Source organism: Choloepus didactylus, chromosome 15, assembly GCF_015220235.1.
Source record: "Choloepus didactylus isolate mChoDid1 chromosome 15, mChoDid1.pri, whole genome shotgun sequence".
NCBI classification, from domain to species: Eukaryota; Metazoa; Chordata; class Mammalia; order Pilosa; family Megalonychidae; genus Choloepus; species Choloepus didactylus.
In genome coordinates, this window is record NC_051321.1 from 85,553,290 (window position 1) to 85,569,923 (window position 16,634).

Sequence of the window (16,634 nt, forward strand, 5' to 3'; positions counted from 1 at the left end):
TCCCATTAATGACAAAATGGTGACATGGAATAGTCACAGAGGCATTGAAAAGCATGCTTGCCAAAAAGTTAACAGTGAATTCAGGTGATTTTTACATACTTTATGTTCTTTTTCTGGATTTTTAAAAAACAATAAACTTGTCATTTTTACAAAAATAATAAAAAACTTAAAAAAATTGTCTTGGAAGAGGGGCTGTTACATTATGACAGACTCAGCTGTTCTATTCCCAACAATGAGACAGATTTCATCCATATTTAGTTTGGCTGTCAAGGCCAGCTGACTGTTTTATGTATGCTTTTATTGTTACTTTGCTAATAATGATAACGATACAATACTATTTTGTATAACTACTTTTAAAAATAAGCAATATTATACTGTGTGCCTGTGTGACTGTGAAAACCTTGGGGCTCCCACTCCCTTTATCCAGTGTATGGACAGATGAGTAAAAAAAATGGGGCCAAAAGGTAAATGAATAATAGGGAGGGGTGGGAGGTATGGGATGTTTTGGGTGTTCTTTTTTACTTTAATTTTTATTCTTATTCTTTTTTTTGTGATATGAAAATGTTCAAAAATTGACTGTGGTGATGAATGTACAACTGTATAATGGTACTGTGAACAACTGATTGTACACTGCAGATGACTGTATGGTTTGTGAATATATCTCAATAAAATTGAATTAAAAAAAGAAAAAAAATAAAGCAATAAAAAAAAACTGGCAATGGTAATAGCTAATAGGTTTGATGATCAGGTTTTGTGATTTTTCTACTGTAAACAATGATAGGTGAGAAAGGTTTCTCCTCTTGGGTACCCAAACGCCTCCTGCTGTGTGTGCCACTGACAGCCCTCCTAGACCATCTTCCCGCGGCCCCGAGGACCTTTTACCGTGGACTGCACATGCCTTTGCCTCTCTCACAAGCAGGGTGGTGAATTCCAAAGCAGGAACCACATCTTACTCCTCTTTGAATTCTCAGAGCCTTCTACAGTGCTTAGAACATGCCAAATGCCCCATTTCTAAAGGAGTAAGTCAATGAAACAGGTCTGTTCTTAAAAATTACTCCTGTTAAGGAGAGCACTTGATTGGGTGCTTTGATGTGAAATTCCATAGTCATTTTGGTTTCTTCTCTCACCCTGACTTCTCTCTATTCAATTAAATACTGGGGCGGTGGATCAAAGCAAGATAAGCAACCTCTGCAGGGAAATAGCAAGTGAAAATAACGCCTTTAAACACCAATGAGAAAAGAAAAGAGGATGGTATCAAATATTCTTTTACTTTTTCTCTTAGATCCTTGTGATGTCTTATAACAGAACATTACAAATTTGGTTTAAATAACTTTTTTCCCCAGTCGGAATCCTTCTCTGCAAAGACTTGCTCACCCACCTTTTAATCTAGAATCACCCCCAAAGGCACCACAGCCCCAGTTTCCCGTGGCCACTGCAGAAAGATTCTCGGAAGAAACTCCAGGTCGAAGAAATCCACAGTAAGCCTGCAGGATAAAGGAAATACCAAAGCACATGAGTTACTAGACACTAACAGTATTTCTGATGCACTAGGATCGTTATCTATTGGCACGTTTCTTTCTATCCCTCTCTCTTTTCATTTTTCCTTGGGGGCCAAAGCAGAGGCAAAGACAGAGAGAAAAGCCTGGGATTATACGAAAAGTAAGAAATGATGCAGTCTAACATATTTTTATCGAGGCTGGGCAAATCAAATCCCTTAAGCCAATAAATGTTTCAGTTTCTTTTTCCGATTCAAAGAACATAAATGGAAATACCAGAGATACTTCAAGAACTGATGGGATCCACTACAAATTACCATGGACTAAAACGGAAGAAAGACACCTATTAAAAACACTGCTTTCTGGGGAAGGCTTTTGGGCACCATTATTTTCATCAAGGCAGAGTTACTACCATGCTTCCTCAGCATTCTTTCTCTCTCTCTCTCTGAAATATTGGGACTAGATTAATAAGCGTGATTAGCTTTTAAATGTGCTTCCTGTAACCAAAATGCTTAACAAAGAGCAAGCAATTATCTATAAAAGGGATTCCTACACCTGTTATGAAATAACCTTTAAGATTCCTTCTGGCTCCAAGATTCTCTACTTCCACAGCTCTGCATTAGCCAGAATATTTAAAAATTTGCCAGTAACCTAAGAGAAGTACACAATATATCCTGAGGATGCTGGTTAAGTATGAATTAAATGAACAGCTCACTTTGCATATAAGAAGGCTACAAAAATGGGGAAAAAACTAAATGAAAAATAGGGTGGGATGGGGTTGGTGGTGGAATGATTTGGGTGTTCTTTTTTACTTTTATTTTTTATTCTTATTTTTATTCTTTTTGGTGTAAGGAAAATGTTCAAGAATTGATTGCAGTAATGAATGCACAACCATATGACGGTACTGTGACCAGCTGATTGTACACCATGGATGACTGTATGGTATGTGAATATATCTCAATAAAACTGAATTAAAAAAAAAAAGGCTGAAGTTTAAGGTCTCAGAGTTTCTGATTTCCATTTTTTGCTGCCAGCTAGTTGGTCCTTTTGCCTCTTAAGGTTCTTAGTTTTCTCAGACTATCAGACTATATTAAAAGGTTTAATATAATAGCAAAGCATATGTCCCCTGGGTTCTCTCAAGTACTAAATAAAGCCTGAAATATAGTGTGCATATAATAGTAAATAAAATTAAAAGAAACAATCTGTGACAAGTGTTCTCAGGGAAAAACCAAGGATGAAGAACAATGCTTCTATGAAACCTGCACAACAAAACACAGAAAATTGCTCGCTGAAGTTTCCACAAAGGTATAAAAATTTATTTTACACACTGTCTGGATGGATTAACAAGGCTATTCCTTCCTCCCCCTCCTAGGCTATAAATTCTGACAGACATTAATTATAAGTTGGTACCAGGCCATCACTCAACACTCATGGTCTAGCGCTTACACAAGAACTCACAAATTACCTGCACAATCAGATGCAGAGCTTCTGAAAAACCTCCTTCAGGTTCCAAATATCAGAGCTCAATTTTTTCGAGCAAGTTCTTGAAAGATAAATAGTTGCTGCCATTATGCCAGGGAGGGAGATAACAAACCCTGTGTCAGAATAGACAGAGCTCTGCCATTTTGTTTCCTGTCAAATCCTTCTAAGGTGTCTGGGTTCAGAGGAAGCTGTCTCAGCCTCTGTTTTACACGCTCAGAGGTTTTTAGTCTCTTCCTCACTGCTCTCTAAATAACTGGAATAACTGTTCTTCAGTGAATAAACAGCCTAGTGAAAACTAAAGCCTAAAATTAGAGAGTTTGAAAGCAAAATCAAATTAAAGTATTAACTAATTTTCCTGAAAAATATCTATCTTGACAAATGGCCATGATGAAAACAAACTATGAAACTGAAATTAAACTATATTTAGTGCCTTAATCAAATCAAATCAAATCAGACTTAAAAAAGTCAATCAGACAGAAATTAAATGATATACAACAATTACATGATAATTAGGTATATACAATAGCTGGTTGTAAATGATTAAAAACAGAATTCTTTCATTCTGTTAAAATCAAGCATGTCTAAGGTCAGAAATGTGAGACAGAGAAGCAGTGAGGGGCTCTGAGTCCCCTTTAAAGGGACAACCGAGGCTCCTCCCTTCTGCAAGGTGAGGTATCCAGGACGGGGTCATGAATCAGGGAAACACAACTCTTTTTCAATTTTGTAAAATGCTGTTTAACAAATAATCCTTTGTAAATAATTTTGATCTCCCTACTGCAATTTCCTAATTTTTTCAATTATTAAAAGTTTTATTGAGATATAATTCTTATCATACAATTATCCATTTAAAGTGTACAATTTAGTGGTTTTTAGTATACTCACAGAACTGTGCAGTCAATACTACAATCAATTTTAGAACATTTTATCACTCCCTGAATAAACCCCATACACATCATCAGTTATTTGCAATTTTCCCCTAACTTCCCGGTCCTAGGCTGCCAAGTTTTCACTCCACAGGGAAAGGGGACTGGAGCTCCCAAGAACTCAATGTTAGCAAAAATTTTCCTTTTTCCCTATCCAAATCCAGAGTATAGAGGAGAATGATCAGTGATTCAGAGAGAATAAAGGAGAGCCACTCAAACTCCAGCCACACTGATCTGACATTCCACCAATGATAGAGGAACTTATGTTGACTAATAAACAACTTTAAAGGGGAAAAATAAGAGGCATTCACACCTAAGGAGAGGAAGAAGAAGATACCAATGAATACCTATGTCAGACTGAGTTGCACTGAGCAATCAGTTTTGATTTTATAAATGATCAAACATTGAACTTCTTAGAAATGTCAGCAGCAAGTATTGACTGGTTTTGTTATCAAGCTCTGGTTTAACAACAACCCCCTTCCAGATTTGGTGGTAGGCAGTAACAACAAATTAATAAATAAACAATTAAAAAAATAGCAAATGATAGTGATTCCTTACTGGGGCAGTCAATCCACTTTAATTTCTGATCCAGAAACCTTCAGGAAATATATTCATGACTTAATCTTACCTTAAGAAGCCTAAAATGGCTAAATACAACTGTTCACAGATGATTTCCTTCTTCCCTTGCAGAGATATTTGCCACTTTTTCAGGCTGGTGTCATAAATCTTTCCAACTATAAAGATAATTCTCCTCTAGAATGTTACCCAGCTGATCTCCCACAGGACTAAACCTTGCTTCCCAGTATCTGGTAGATAAAAGGAGACTGCTGCCTTCCTTTTAAAAACCAACTCTACTTGCAGGTCACGAGGTGGGTTCAGAGGCCTGGTGGAGCCTGGATGGAGTGGGCTCTCTCAAGAGGTAATAAAGCACTAGGTGGAAATGCCCTTCCAATTGGGACCTAGCGAGAGGCCTAAAAGTAGCGAACAGACCCCCAGAGCTCAGAGATCCATACTGAATTCTGATGGTGAAAACTGAATTTATTCTCTGTTGCTTCATTTAGAAAAATGTAGTTTTTCTATTCCTGTCTACTTTCTCTCTAGCATGAAAAAAAAAAAAAATTAAAGCAAACTTGTACAGGTCATCTCTGAAGTGATTTAACACAGACATCTGCTTTAAACCTAAGTTTACAGACCATAATATGATGGTGTAAACATTTAATTTAGTATTCTCTCCAAGTTGTGCTGTCAGCTCATGTAAAACTCAATAAATAAACAATTAAAAAATAATTACAAAAATTAAATAATTACAAAAATAAATACAAAAATTTATAAGCCTATTTTAATAGATAAATTTTCATAGGTAAAATAAATGATGGAATGCTTTAGTCTAAAGGTCCAAAGTTATTTGGATTAGTTTTCTAATTAAGTTGTCGATGTTTAACAAAACCATTTATGTCTTTCTCCTTTTTCAGTGAAAGAATTAGGAAACAAATTCTTTGCTGAAAAGAAAAACTGGGGTGAACATAGCAGTGAATGAAAGCACACACAATCCAACACCTTCTCACGTGCTGGGTCCTGAACCAGGAGCTGTTGGCCCATCACTCGGTAAGGCTACCTGACACCTGTGGTAATCCCTTGTCTCATGGGAATTCAGCGAATAGGATGGGGCAAAACCCTCAAATCTCCTTGAGAAACAAAAAGAAAAGGATACTAAGGAAAGCATTTAAACGTGCACCTTGCTCACAGCTAAGAATATGATTAAGAGGTGACCCAGGTATATGCATGTAGGAGATGATAACTAAATGCAGGAAATATTCTTGGTGGTTTTAGACTGAACCATGTAAAAAGTCTGGAAGGAGAAACATGAGTAACTGTAATGTCTGTTTGGAAGGATTTACATTTTTAACAGTAACCTGAAGTCAGTGGATGTGGTCTTCAGTCCTCACCTGGTGACTGCCTAGCTGTGGGCCCTTAGGCAAGTCACGTAACTTCCTGAGGCTCAGCTCACCAAACTGGAGGTTAGCACAGTAGCTGGGCTTCACTGGGAGGGTGGGGGTGGGGGTGGGGTGAGGATTACACCAGACAACACATTTAAAGTGCTAAGTAGAGTGCCTAGCACATCCTCAGCAATCATTTAATGATAAGCAATTACTTGTACTACTGTTACATGTATACTTTTTTTTAAATTTATGGCTGAAAAGACATTATTATGGATTATAAATATTACTTATTTGTATATAACATGACAATGGCAGTCTGAAAACAAGTAAAGAATTGCAGCACCATACATTAAAAATTAACCCATTTATTTCATATAGTTGAACAGGTTGTCCTGCACTTGATTTGACACTGGGCTTATCGGGCTTTATTTAGCAATTGAAGAATATTTAAGAAACACCAAACAATTTGTAACATTTTGAGTGATTTAAGATAATGTACTTATATAATTTCTAAAAATTTACCTTAAAAAAACCTCTATTACCATTGTTTAAGAAGTTATTTAATTCACTGACCAATTCATTTAACAAATATTTTTCAGAAACTCCTATAAGCAAGGGATGTTGCTAGGCACTGACTGACTTGAATGAATTAAAACTTCTTCTGTTGCCAGGTTACCTAAAGACATGCTCTTTTTGTAAAAAGTGTGTCTCACAAGGACTGTACATTCTACAAATAAATGTTTTTAAAATATTGGTAATACTTACAAGGAACTTAATTTATTTACACATATTCTTGGCATCTTTGAGGACATGTAAACTGAAGGTTAGTGCTATACAAGTAAATTTATACTTTTACTTACACTGAAATGAGAACATCAATTGGTCATGGGAAATAAAAAAAACAAAAATTTGTTAAATGTTAAAAAGACCATAATTGTGAATAATTTCTAAAGTGAATGGTGTAGCTCCCACAGAGAGGTACATGCAGGAGTATAGATTTTATCCATTAAAAAAAAGGAACCTTAAATTTGTGTTAATATATGCCTTTGGTTAAACACCTTTTAGTTTTATTTTCCTGTCCTATATTTCTATGTTACCTACCTAATGCTTATAAAAATGTCTTCTGTATCAATGACCATGTGACAAATTCACAAATATGGGTTTAACAAGTGATGCCTGATGAAACTATAAAGACAAATCTTCTTATTCTCTTTGAGATGCCATATCATAAAAACATCACGGACTTGTAAACTGCTTTAAGGCAGGGGTTTTGGAACAGTAAAAGGCTTACTTTAAAATGCACCTGACTTTCAGTAAAAGATATGACATTCCTTGGTACAGGTAAATCTCTGACTTTCAGAGTCAGATAAGAGAGAGAAACTTAGAACTGCTGATATACCAAAACAGTCTTTCTGGGTAGCTTTTCTAAGGAATTACTTTTTTTTGTTAAATAAAGGATGTTTATTATGTAAGTTCAACTTTGGAAAACTGTGCATTACTCTTCATAAACCTTTTATATGTGATTCCTCTAGGAACTCTTAACATTAAAATAATCTAAAAGTTATGTATAAGAACACATGCTCACCAACAGATTCTCAAATGGATTAGGACATAAGCGAACACATAATTATATTCAAAATATGTCCTAAGTTGTAAGAGTATTAAAAGTCTTTCTGGGTTATTTGATGTGTGTTTCCCTAACAATGTGAAAGGCAAGGCAGTTGAGCGAGGATAAGCAAAGCATCTCAGACAGAGGATTCCTGAGGCAAGAACCAGGGAGAAGATGTGCAGATAATTCATTTCCTGGCAGACAGGCCAATAAAGAGCATTCACAACCAGCTCTCAATGGCATAATCCCGTCTGCTGTCATTATCCAAAGTCTGTGTGTAGGAACTGGCACCTGTGTAGCCAGGCAAAACCACAAACCTCTTTGTTTTAAATATTCTCATAACCAAATCCTGCTTATGGGAGGTAAATAATGGTTTTCAGAATTGGGGCAGTCTTCTTGGCTGTGAGAGTAATTGGAAGAACTGAAAAAAAATAAAGATTCCAGCCAACTGTTTTGGTAAGGCCCCAAATTTAGTGAACAGAAGTAGAACACTTCTTGACAGTAGAGTTCATTTATTATGATTAACAACTGTGAACAACTGAACTAATGATAGGTATGGCTCATTTTCAGATTTCTGTAATAAAATTAAAAAAAGAAAATTATTATAGTAGATAGGGGTGTCACAGGAAACCACAGATTCTATAATTATGTCAGATTACCAAACTGATAAACAATTTACATTTTTGTCTAGTTTCTGTGAATTTTACCAGTACTAGAACATCATTAACTTGACTTTTTCTGTTTATCTGTTTTAATCCTGACAGCAGATCTTTTAAAGAAAACATTGGGCAGGTGTGAAAAAAATTTTCAGGGTTCATTTGTTTCTATATGGTTTTAAAATGATGATGTTCCAAAGCAGCTAAAAGTACTTGATGAGATAAATGTATGTGTGAGATTTAATATCAAGCAATAGTGTATCTGGCAACCTCTGCCAGTAATCAAACAATTACCAAATGGAAAGTACATCCTGTGCAAGCTGACACAGCCATTAAATCAGGAGAGCTGTTGGCAGACTTACTGACACTGCAAGAATTACCAGAAAGCATTAATTTCAGCATTAATAAAATGGCAGTAATGGGGGACAGCTGCCAGATGGACTGAGAAACAAGGTTACTGGCCTTGTTGAGCTCGCGTCTGATCTTCTCGGGCAGAAACTGATCAAGGTAGCGTCTGAAATGCAGGGCATCGATGGCGACCACCTCGGTGCAGCGCCTCTGCCAGTCATCCCTGGATGGGATGGAGACGGGAGAAAGATGAGGCACGGAAACCACTCACAAAAACCAAACCTGCACAGGCATCAGTTTTATGAGACTTTGATGTTGGTAAAAAGAATGAAATGTTAACTAATATTAAAAACAAACAAACAAACAAACCAGTGTCTATAGGTCTCAGCAGAATGGAAGGGCATTCAGAGGCTTACACACTGGGGACTGTCATACAGCATTTGTGTCTCAATAGGACCTTGTTCTTCCTTTGCTTTAAGAGATCTGCTCAAAATCACTAGGTTTGTAGCACCACTATACATCATCTGGGAAATAATCCCAAGAAACCAAGTGGTAAAAAAAAAAAGTGTAATGATTCAGTAGAACATTCTACCGATTGTGCTCAATTGCCGACTAGGAACAGCTATTTTTAAAAAGACAGCAAAGCAGACAATAACACATTGCCTGTGGAAATGGGACGGACCGAATGCGATCAGAATTTCAGAAATAGGAAATTCCAAACATTTCTTCTCTTTATAAACATTCATATATTGACATGCCACATTCTTCTGACACTGAAGAATAATAGTAGAAAAGTTTACTGTACTCTGTAAATAATTAACAGAAACAAACACCCACATAGGTAAGTATTTGTTGCAACCATGTATTTAAACAAAATAAAGGGAGAAAGATACCAGGGCCTGGACTTGAGACATAACAAAAAATAAATCTGTGGTAGAGATGTCACTATACGGGCAATAGCTGATTTTTTCTGCCATGATTGTTCTTTCTCATAAAAGCACAAGCTTTCAGGCAGCATTTCTGCAAATGTGATAAATGTGTAGTTTATCACATTTTCCCCTGATAAACTGCACAATTTAGTGGTCAAGCAACAAGGATGTCAAAGAGTAAAAATATATTTCAATTAGAAATAGGAGACAGCAGCAAAGTTCACTGGAGGTTCCACTGTCAACTGGTTTTTGGCATTAGGCAAACCATCCCAACACAGGTTTCCTCTAGCCACCTAATCTCACACAAAAATTAAGGATTTCTAAATAAGCTGGTCAAGGCTTTAAGTTCTAATTAGAGCCTATTCTAAGTAAGTTTGGACTTAGAAGTTAAGTTTCATTGCTTCTCATTGGCAGCTTAGGAAAGAACTATAGAGAGCTATGTGCTTTTGACAACGCTTGGTTTTTAACTTCTCTGTACTTCCCTTTGGTATATGGAGATGGTAATACTGTTCTGACTGCCACTGAACCTGTAAGACTGAGTTTAAAAGACTGCAATGGCTGAAATAAGAGTAGCTAGAATATAGGGTACTGAGGGTCAAGCCCACTTTCCTTCTCACTCATTCCCACAGTAGTCAAAGCAGACTCACCTTTCACTCCCGTCTTCATGGCTCCGGGCCCAGCGGTAGGTTTCGGCATAGCCTGTGTATTCGCTGTACTGTTCAGAACCTGAAACAAATCATCTGTCACTGATTTCTCAGAAAGATTTTTCCTAAAACCTACACCTTGTAAAGGGTCTTTGTTAATAAACTTATTCCTCCTTTCTGGAAATATCTTATTAGCAAAAGTCAATCAAAAAAGACAACAGTTGGTCCAAATGACTTGTTTTTATTTCCCTCAAAGAAAAAATAATGACTGTTCCAAAAGCCACTGTAATATTTATCATAAAAAAGAGTGAACTGAATGTCTCGATCAATACATAAAACAAAATCTGCAGTCACAGTCATTATTTTCTCTTTGATGAGGAATGCATGAAGACTGATTTATAAAATCCACTATCCTCAATGTCAGTAATCTGATGGTAACATTTAATTTATATTGCTGAGAAAAGAAATTTTACAGAAACATATTCCCTGCTAGGAAAAGTGACGTTAAAATTAAGCCCAGTAGTTGCCTATCAATAACAAAGTACTTCAAAGGGCTTTGAAAGCAAGGATATTATGGCCTAAGAAGAGAGGGTGGGGATAAAAGCACAATTAACATTCATTTGATAAGAATATGCACAAAACTCTCCATATAACAAAGATTTCTAATTAATCAGACCTGACCATATCAGGAGGGACGGTCATTAGGGCCCCACTATCTAACTAAATAAGTTCATTCCAATTCCTATGGCTAACTTAATAGTCACTTGACTTTTAAAGATTGAACAACACAGTAAGAAAGAAAGAAAGAAAAAAAAGCTGAAAACCCAGAGCAAGATAACGTTTTTTGCACACATAAAAATAAAAAAATAAAAAAAGGAGAAATAAGCAAGGCAACTTTGGGAACAAAGTCTCAATTCTTAGTTCAACTGCCCTAATTCTGCAGTAAATAAAATGCAGGCAGACTGACTCTCTCAGGCAGCTTGAACTATTATTTGTTAACAAATTTGGTAACCAAGGTCCAATAATGAAAATATCTATTACAAAGACTCAGTATTCAGGAAAAAGGATTTTAGAATAGAGTATCTGATAAAAACAAATTTATAAAAATAGAGAAATTTGGAAAGCAAATGGAAAGAATACAAAATTAAATCTTAATTATGAACTGCCAGTTCTTTACCCAAAACTAAATTAATTTCATATTTGAGGTTGGGTTAATTTCCTACCTGCTTGCTTAAACAACTCCAAATCTTTTATACACAGGAAAAATAAATGTGGTGCTCAAGATTACAAATGCCCCCAATATTTAACTACCAATTTACAGAAAATATGGAGGGCAGAAGAACATGCTAAACCATGAGGATGCAATCAGCAAAATTCAGACCCTGGGAATTCGACAGGAACAAAAGTCTGAGTTGTTAAAAAAAAAAGGTATGAGGAAAGAAAATGAGGGAGGAACCCATAGATGAAAAGAGCATGAAAATAATAATCATAAGGAAGCATGAATAGCTATATTAACATCAGATAGACTCTGAGTCAAAAAGAGGATTGTTTCATAATAATAAAAGGGTCAATTCATCAGAAAGACAAAACTTATAAATGTATATGTAGCTAACAAATGTTGCTGGAATAAGCAGATACTCCTATGGGGGAAAACCCCTTCACTGTTAACCTCACACCATGTATAAAAAATATTGTGGGATGGATCAGAGATATAAAAATAAAACCTAAAACTATATATCTAGACTTTATGAAAAAAAATAGGGGAGTAGCTTTATGATTTGGGGGATAAAGAATTCTTAGATGGGATAAAAAAAGTAGTAAACAGAAAATTAAAAAAAAACACAATGAGATTGTCTTAAAATTAAATACTTCTGGTCAACAAAACACCTTTAGGAAAATATATAGGCAAGACTGGGGGAAAATATTTGCAAAACAAATATCTGACAAAGGCTTTGTATTCAGAATATTTGAAAAACTCCTAGAATTCAACAATTAAAACAAAAACGGTCCAATTTCTAAAACTGCTCTAAAAATAAAGTTTATCATAAAAACACAAAAACAAAACCCAAAAACAATCCAATTTTTAAAAATGGATAAAAAACTTGAAAGACTCCTCACAAAGGAAGATAACACAACTGGCAAATAACACATGACGTAATCAACATCATTAGGCATCAGAGAAATGCATAATATAACCACAATAAGATACTACTACATACCCAACAGAATGGCTAAAATCAAAAAGACTGATCATACTAATTGTTGGTAAGGATGTAGAACAACTGTAATTCTTAGATTGCTGGTAGAGCATCAAGTGGTAAAACAATTTTGCAAAAATGGTTTGGCAATTTCTTATAAAATTAAACCCATAGTGACCTTTTGATCTAGAAATTCCATTCTAGGTATGTACCCAAAAGAAACTGAAAACTTTATGTCCAAAACAACTACCTACAAGAATGTTCATGGCAGCTTTATTTATAATAACCTTGTGTCAGCATAGAGTTCAACCAAAGAAAGAGAATTGATAGGATAAATGCATATATTAAAAGATTTATTGAAAGGAAGTGGCTTACACAATTTGGAGGCTAGCTAGGCAAGTCTGAAATCCATAGGGCAGGCTGTCAGGAAGGACAGGCTGCAACTCTTGGGCAGAGGGTGAAACTGCTGTCCAAGCACCAGTTCTTTCTTCTTTAGGGAAGCCTTAGCTTTCCTCTTAAGGCCTTTCAACGACTGAATCAGGCCCACCCAGATTATCCAGGATAATCTTCCTTAAAGTCAACTGATTATAGACTTTAATTACATCTATAAATACCTTTATGTTTTACAGCAACACCTGTATTAGTGTTTCATTTTATAACTGCATAACAAGCCAAGTTAACATGTAAAAAAGACCATCAAAAGCCTAAACATGGAAACAATCCAAATGTCCATCAATAGCAAATTAGTAAAACACGTGGCATGATCTATGCAGGAATAGTATTTAGCGATAAAAGGAACAAATCACTGTACTCAATCTCACACTGATTCATTGCTGGTGCGAATGTAAAATGGTGCAGCTGCTGTGGAAGACAGCTTGGCACCTCCCCAGAAAGCTAAGTATAGCTGACCTGGCAATCCCTCTACTAGGTTTATACCCCCAAAAAATTGAAAGCAGGGACTCAAACAGATATTTGCACACTGATGTTCACAGCAGTTATTCAAAACTGCCAAAGATGGAAACAATCCAAGGGTCCATCAACCGATAAATGGATAAACAAAATGTGGTGTACACACACACACACACACACACACACACGATTGAATATTATTCAGCAGTAAGAAGGAATGAAGCCCTGAAGCACACAACATGAAGGAACCTTGAGGACATTGAGGACATTGGAGGACATTATGTTGAGTGAAATAAGCCAGACACAAAAGGACCAACACTGAATATCTCACTGATATGAAATATTTAGAATAAATAAATAGAATATATTCTAGAGTCTAGTTAGTATCTAGCATATAGGTTATCAGTGGCTGGGTTGGGGGTAGACAATGGAGAATTAATGCTTAATTTGTACAGAATTTCTACTTGGGTTGACTGTAAAGGTTTAGGAATGGATGGTGGTGATGGCAGCAAAACATTGTGAGTGTAATTAATAGCACCAAATTATATATGTGAATGATGTTAAAAGGGGAAACTTTATGTCATATATATGTTAGTAGAATAAAAATTAAAAGATAAAACATAGGACTGTATAACACAGAGAACCCTATTGTAAATGACGAACTACATAGTTAACAGTACAATTATAAAAATGTTCTTTCATGAATTACAACAAACGTACCACCCTAGTGTTAATAATAGGGTGGTATATGGGAAAAAATACATCCTAATGTAAATTATGGACTACAGTTAATACTACAACTGTAATATTCTTTTATCAGCTGTAACACAGGTACCAGACTAATGCAAAGTGTTCATCACAGGAGCAGGGTGTAATTTTACATGATTTTTCTGTAAACCCACAACTTCTCTAATTAAAAAAAAAAAAAAAAAAGGAAGGAAGTGCTCAAAGAATGATGAAGGGCACATGTGAATGGGACACACTGGCTAACATGATGGGATAAAGGGGCTGCTACTGGCCAAATATAGGATGACTGTAGCAATAAAATAGGCTGTACAGTGGATTATAGTCCATTGAGAAAAACAAGAATGTATGTGTTTGACAGATATTAATTAGTAAATAAATATAAATAAATGAGGCAATGGAAAAAAATCTTCCTTACAGTAGAATGTCAACTAATAAATGTAGAAGGAATGATGGCATTAAAAACTTACTGTGGATGTAAAATTAGAGAGTGAAAATGTGTGCTTACATTTTCAAAGTATGGAAAATATGAAATTACAGATTAATTACAAAAAGAAAGAGTAACCTGACAGAGGAGAAACCTGGTGGATCCCTCCTTAACCAACTCATTACCCTGAACATTGCAGATATTGAGACAAACCAGTATCTTCTGTCTCCTCAAAAGATACAGAGTAGGAAACAATATCCCTTGGTATTCCTGCCAAGAATGAATAACCTGAATCAAATTATGAAGAAACACTGGACAAATGCAAAATGAGGGACATTTTTCAAAATAACTGGCTTATACCTTTTACAAATATAAAGAGGAACACAACAAGCAATGGCTGAGAAACTGTTCCAGTTTAAAGGCTACATAACAAGTAAGTGCAATCCTGAACTGGATCATAGATTGGGGAAAAAAAATAGCTATGAAGGACACAATTGCGATAATCAGAATATTGGCTAAGGATTAGGTAACGATATTGTATCAACGTTAAACTTCCTGCTTTTGCAAATTGTGCCTTGTTTACGTAAGATAGTATCTTAGTATTCAGGATATAAATACACATTGAAATATTTAGGGGAAAGAAGGGCACAATGTGTACTCTTCAACAGTTCAGGGAAGGAAAAAGGAGAGTGAATGATAAAGCATATGGGGCAAAAATGCAAACTGATGCATCTGGGCAAATGGTAAATGAAAATTTCTTGTATTATTTTTGCAACTTTACTATAAGCTTGAAATTTTAAAAACATATACATATATAAAATGTTATTATACAATATATAATAAAGCTATGAAGAATGATTATTTTTGTACATGATTAAAATTTTTCCTAATAGAAAGTCAACAAAAGATTTAAATTCAATATTAGAATGTTAACTCTATTACTTAGCATATTACTTCTTAGAAGTAATTTAAAAATAATGAAAACAATTTATATCATAATTCCTATAAATTCATCTAGAATTTTGGGCATGACATTGTGCCAGTTTGAATGTATTATGTCCCCCAAAACACCATTACCTTTGATGCAATCTTGTGAGGGCAGATTTATTAGTGTTGATTAGACTGTAATTCTTTGACTGAGGGTTTCCATGGAGATGTGATCCACCCAACTGTAGGTGATAACTCTGATTAGATAATTTCCTTGGAGGTGTGGCCCTGCCCATTCAGCGTGGGCCTTGATTAGTTCACTGGAGCCGTATAAAAGCTCAGACAGGAGTGAGCTTGCTACAGCCAAGAGGGACACTTTGAAGAATGCACAGGAGCTGAGAGAGATTAGCTGCAGTTTAGAGACATTTTGAAGACGGCCTTTGGAAGCTGATGCAGACATTTTGGAGACCGCCATTTTGAAATAAAACCTGGGAGCAGACAGATGCCAGGCACGTGCCTTCCCAGGTAACAGGTTTTCCAGATGCTATTGGCCATCCTCCAGTGAAGGTCTCCAATTATCGATGCATTATGTTGGGCACTTTATGGTCTTCAGACTGTAACTGTGTAACCAAATAAACCCCCTTTTATAAAAGGCTATCCATTTCTGGTGTTTTGCATTCCAGCAGCACAGCAAACTGGAACAGACATTCATACTACAGATCAAGAAAATAGCTACAAAATTCATGTAAGTAGATGTGGTTGCTCCTTCTCTGGGCTCCCACAGTATCCGGCACATAATAACATCAGGAGAGCACTGTAAAGAGTACTGTTAATATATGTAATTGCAATTGGAAAATCAACCGTATTTCTACATACTAGCAATGAACAATCTGAAACTGAAATGTAAAAAAATAACATTTACTATAGCAAAAAAAAAAAAACACACACAAAAAAAACTTGGAAATAAATTTGACAAAAATGTGAAAGACCTGTACAACGAAAACTAAAAAATATGGCTGAGAGATATTAAAGAAAACCTAAATAAACAGAAAGATATACCTTGTTCATAACTGCGAGACTTACTAGTGCTAAGATGTCAATTCACCCCAAATTGATCTACAGATTCAAAGCAGTCTTGATCAAAATTCCAGCAAGCTTTTTTGCAGATACTAATAAAATCATTTAAAAATTCATATGGGAAATAAAAAAATAATAACATAAATAAGAATAAAATAAACAAAAAATTCATATGGAAAGGCGAAGGATTTAAAATAACCAAGTAAGCCTGAAAAAGAAGAACAAAGTTGTAGGGCTCACACTACCTGGTTTCAAGAACTGTTATAAAATTATAGTAATCAAAACAGCAAGGTGCTAGTGTAAAGACAGACGAAAAGGTCGATGG

General features: G+C 35.5%; 1 protein-coding gene across 5 annotated transcripts in view; it reads right to left on the reverse strand.

The window, feature by feature from the left end:
- The window catches only part of PARG (poly(ADP-ribose) glycohydrolase), a 152,704-nt gene that overhangs the window by 18,153 nt on the left and 117,917 nt on the right, over positions 1–16,634 (reverse strand). For all 5 annotated transcript variants that reach the window (XM_037804875.1, XM_037804879.1, XM_037804876.1 and 2 more), the window contains 3 exons: positions 10,031–10,109; positions 8,569–8,677; positions 1,379–1,484 (listed from right to left, as the gene is read on the reverse strand). In XM_037804875.1, the coding sequence (XP_037660803.1) occupies positions 1,379–1,484; positions 8,569–8,677; positions 10,031–10,109 (294 nt within the window). The remainder of the gene's footprint in view (positions 1–1,378; positions 1,485–8,568; positions 8,678–10,030; positions 10,110–16,634) is intronic.